General features: G+C 40.2%; 1 protein-coding gene across 1 annotated transcript; it reads left to right on the forward strand.

Annotated features, from left to right (window-relative positions):
- Positions 1–962: 962 nt before the first annotated feature.
- LOC104280954 (alpha-aminoadipic semialdehyde dehydrogenase-like) lies at positions 963–4,630 on the forward strand (the record flags this gene model as incomplete). Its single annotated transcript, XM_009878784.1, has 3 exons — positions 963–1,028; positions 2,387–2,467; positions 4,507–4,630. Coding segments are annotated over 3 exons (271 nt in total), but the record flags the coding sequence as incomplete, so codon positions are not given.
- Positions 4,631–4,998: the final 368 nt, after the last annotated feature.

Consider the following 4,998-nt stretch of genomic DNA (forward strand, 5'->3'; position numbering starts at 1 on the left):
TGTTGGGAAGAGCGAGGACCTCCCCAGCCCGTTTTCGTTTGTGTTCTGGAGGGAGCTGCGGGACAGGGGTGGGCAGTGGCTGTGCGATACGGAGGAGAGCAACGTGGCATTCGGGTGGTAAGTTTGTGAAGGTTTCTAGTGTGAGAATAGTGCCGTGGCACCAGCCTGCTCCTTTTGTGCGTTAGGATTCAGTTAGCAGTTGGTGCCTAGTGGGGCTGGTGAAGTAGTCACAGTCCTCACAGCCTTTGTTTAATTTCATTGATAACAGTGGTATCTAAGATAAAAGAAGATACAGGAATATGTGATGAATGCCTCCCTTACAGCTATTGTTTATGGAGCATCCTTTGTCATCTGAAGGAATCACAGAAACACAGAATGTCAGGGGTTGGAAGGGACCTCTAGAGATCATCTAGTCCAGCCCCCCTGCCAGAGCAGGATCCCCTAGGGCAGCTACACGGGAACGCATCCAGGTGGGATTTGAAAGTCTCCAGAGAAGGAGACTCCACAACCTCCCTGGGCAGCCTGTGCCAGTGCTCTGTCATCCTCACAGTAAAGAAATTTTTCCTCATGTCGAGGTGGAACTTCCTGCGTACTAACTTAAACCTGTCTCTTGTTCTAATACTGGGCACCACTGAGAAGAGATTGTCTCCTTCCCCTTGACACTCACCCCTCAGATATTTGTATATGTTAATAAGGTCTCCCAGGTGTCTGCTGCTTTTTGGTGGTCTTGGTTTTTTTTTAGGCAGCACATATGTTTTGCCTTGACAGTAACCTCAGGCAACTCAACATGCCATACTGGTTACCAAACTATGGCAGTATATAAATGTCCCATGAAAGTGGTATTCTGTAGTGCAGTACTACCTGCTAGAAACATCTTTAGTTGGATGCTGGAGCTTTTCTGTGACGTTTGTGTTGGGATTTTAGTTTTGCTAACTTTTTCTTTGACATACTTCTTTCTGTAGGCCAGTTTGGAGGATTATGAAGAAACAGTAAAGAAGGCTAAAGAAGCATGGAAAGTCTGGGCTGATGTAAGTTGACAGAGACTTCTATAATGTGTCTCTGGCAGGTAAAGGCCATTAAATTGCCCTGTTGGGTGGAGGGGCAAAACCATGTTTATGTTGCCTATGTTGCATTAGAACAAATATCTGCAGTGAGGACCTAAAGAAAGAAACCCAGACAACTTGCATGTGCTATCATTGAGGTACAAGGATGAGGACACTGACTTCTGGAGAATATTTGTTTTGATGAGCTTGGCTTATCTACTCAGGTTTGTGCCTGCAAGCCATTGCCAACAGGTCTTCTGAAGTTCAGAAACCTTGTAGCAGGCAAATTATCCCTGTGTGTTTAGCTTCCTTTCCCCACCTGCTTTCTCCTGCCTTGTCTTTGGTTCAGCTGAAACCTAAATTTGGATGTTCTGTAGTTTATCCAGCAAAATAATTTGCCTTGCCAGAAGAGAACAAAGGTTAAGACAAAGACAGCTTCTGTAGGATATGTTAGTATGTGTTCGTTTGTTACAATTTGTGAATATCGTGTTGCTGAGCACATGCCAGCTCCTAATGTGTTTGGAAATAATCTGAAAGCAGTCTAACAGATAACAAAGAATCAACATATTAAATGCTTTAAAGCCTCATGTCAAAACTGTTTGGTTTTAGTTTGTGAATTTTGTTGTTTGTAATGAACTTGTGTAAAGGTTTTGCCTGTAAAGAGATATGCTTATATGGTTTATGTGGTTTTTTTCCTCTCTTTCCAGAAAAAAATGCTGCTCATCATCAGTTTCTAATCCTGCTGCATGTGTAGTTTATTGTTGGTCTTGGCTATTGATTATTATGTAACATACTAATACTGTATTAAAAAAAACCCTATTAATAGTTGGTGTATGGTCTTACATTTTCCATGATTGGGGTTTCTTTATATCTCAGCGTCTGCTAACAAAATAAATACCAGCAGACATTGTCATACTGTGTAAAAAGTTTAAAAATGTGGTGTTATGTGTACTGCAAAAGCTGAGAAATCAGTAAGTGTGCTTTTATAAAAAATGCTTGTTTCTTGAGATGCAGCTGATTGTTTGGGGTCATTGTGGGTGATGTAGCTGGGACGGAAGTAGCAGAACTAATAATATGAATGCTTCTGGCAGTGTTCACTGGAACTGAACTTTTGGATGGACATAAATGTATGCGGTGTTATCAGTCTGAGGCAGGGAAGTTTCTTCTAAAGCAATGCATGCGACAAAAATAAACAAGTAACGATGTTTTGGGAAGATAGGGGAAAAAGCACAGCAGTCAGTGATTTCTTACTGCAGGGATAAAAAGCTAGCTGAATGTATGCAGCAGAAGTTGCAGATGTTCCATGTCAAGTAGATTTTTCTGTTTTCTTTTGTTTTGACTAGATCCCTGCACCTAAGCGTGGAGAAATAGTGCGACAGATTGGTGATGCCTTGAGACAAAAAATCAAAGTTCTTGGAAGCTTGGTAAGGTGTTTTAAGAAGCAGCTTAACTCTGGTGGGGGAGTGGCATGTCAAAACTGTTTTCTTGCTTTTCAACATACCTCTCTGCTATACTAACCATAATAATTGTTAAAATGTCTTTAGTTCTGTTAGCTTGCCTAGAGAAATTGTAATTTAAAAAGGGAAAAACGAAAAACTGAAAGAAATTTGAAAAATGATAATATATAATAGGAAAAGAAAATGTAATTCATTCTGAGCCTATACTCTGTCCAGGAGGAATGTTACAACTGTTATCCTGCTGTTTTGCCAATTGTCTGTCAGATAGGGCACTGTCTGATACTAAAAGTGTCCTGAAAAAGACTTTCTTCTAATACAGAGCTTTTAACCTTGAGCTCTTTCTGGTGATCTGCAGGATTTTGCGAACTGACATGTGGAGGTATAAGGCTTCAGAAGGTGAGATTGTCTTAATGAGATCTTCTTGCAGTGCTGTGCAGGATATGAAGGTTGAAGGACTGCTCCTTTAAAACACTTGCTAGTTGCTAGGGAAGAAGAGGAGACGAGTGGGGAACTTGCCACTTCCCTTTTACAGGACTTGCCTGTATGTGCTGCTGTTCAGAAACAGCTGTCAGTGAATAACTCCATGTGCAGTCAAGCCCATATTGTTAACCTACAAAACTTTGTTCTGGTCTTTCCCTTGATGTGATCTCCTCAGCAGAGGTTCTGTGGTGAAATTAGAGTGCTAATGTAGTTTTGTATTCAAAAATGGTACAACTTCCCTGGTGACTGTGGACAAACCATTTGCTCTCTGTTCCTTGGACAAAACTTGTTCCTTTTTGCCAGAGTGTTTTTCTAATTTTCCCAAACAGGGAAAGCCCTTCTAGGATAGGGAGTGAACTTCAGAGTGAGTGCTGTGCAGTAGGTATCCAGATCCGACTTTTTCTGGCTTAGGGTATGTAAAAGAGAATGGTACAGCAACTCACCTTTTCGTATGCCATTGGAAATTTCCAGCCTCGCCTCACAATGCCCTTGTCAAGTATCTAGATGTAGCTCTGCTTCACGTACAGACTCTCATCTGTGTTTCTTAGTAAATATGTCCAATGCTCCTCCATTTCTGGTCACAGGTAGGGCCTTTTGCTTCTGTATTGAGACCACAGGCATTGCAGAAATACCTAGAAATACATTTAGTCACCATTAGTTTAAACTTTGCATGGGGAATGAAATATTGTGGCAATCCTTCAAACCCGATTTGTCGCGTAACAGCTTTCTCAATGTGTAATCATCTGTCTTAGGTGCAGGTGGTATCTGCGTGAAAGTCACACCTAGATATCAGAGCATGACTGTAAAATTAAGTAGGAGTATGTGGATGACTTCACAGTTCTTAAGTTCATGAGTTTTCTCCCTTTTGGAGCAAAATGACTTGAAATGCCAGCTTATTAATAATCTCTGTGTGCTGTGCACATCTAACATGATGTTAACAGAAGGACACAATTTGGGATTGACTTCAGCTACAAAAAAAAAAAAAAAGGATCCAAAGATCCCAGGTTTCTGAAATCCTAAAGACATATAGACATTTTCAACAGTGTCTGAAAGGGAAATATTTCGAACTGGTTTTGAGATGTTCTGAAATGAGTAATTTCCTATGAAAAATGTAGATGAGATTTTTCTTTCTTTTTTTTTTTTTGCCTGGAGCAGACTAATCCCTCTTTTTCAATTTATTCCATCCTTGATCTACAATGTATGCAAATGTCCTGATAGAAATCCAGTGTTCTATTTATATAAACTCCTGAGCCTCATTACTCTTGGATACTCCTTTCAGTAGATTTATTTTTAATTTCCTTTGCTCATCAATTTACCTCTATTATATGGTAATGTGACTCCTGTCTAGTTGTCTGTTTTGTTCTTTCTTTAAGCTGTGAATAACTTGGGACGAGGTGAATGTCTTGTAATAAAAAACATGTGTTAAATATTACTTCATGTACAGATATACCTGACATTAATGGGAAACAAAATGTATTTGGGGAATTTTTTAAAAAATAATTTTGTCTTGCTTTTAATTTTTTCAGGTTTCTTTGGAAATGGGAAAGATTTTTGTTGAGGGTGTTGGGGAGGTGCAGGAGTATGTTGATGTCTGCGACTATGCTGTTGGTTTGTCTCGAATGATTGGTGGACCTGTTTTGCCTTCAGAAAGTAAGTATGTGTGTATGTATGTTGATTTGGAGTTGTTTTGTACAAATGAAGAGATAAGGGTGTATCTTAAATACACAGTGATGTAATGCAGCAAAATCTCCATACTGTGAGTTATTTAGTGAGCATGTTGTCTGGGAATAGATATGCTGCTGGGCAGTACCACCACCTAATGAAATACCTAGCCTGTGGGGTAGAGAAAGAAAGGCTGTAGATAATCTCTCCTTTCTTGCAAGCATTAGATTCTCTTTGATTTCTTTGTTAGTGAAGGTGTGTAGTGGTTTGACCCTGGCCGGCAGCCAGGTGCCCACACAGCTGCTCTCTCCCCCTTCTCCACTAGACTGGGGAAGAAAATATTTCAAAGGGCTCAA

This window comes from Apaloderma vittatum, unplaced genomic scaffold (genome assembly GCF_000703405.1).
Source record: "Apaloderma vittatum isolate BGI_N311 unplaced genomic scaffold, ASM70340v1 scaffold1511, whole genome shotgun sequence".
In the NCBI taxonomy this organism is placed as follows: domain Eukaryota; kingdom Metazoa; phylum Chordata; class Aves; order Trogoniformes; family Trogonidae; genus Apaloderma; species Apaloderma vittatum.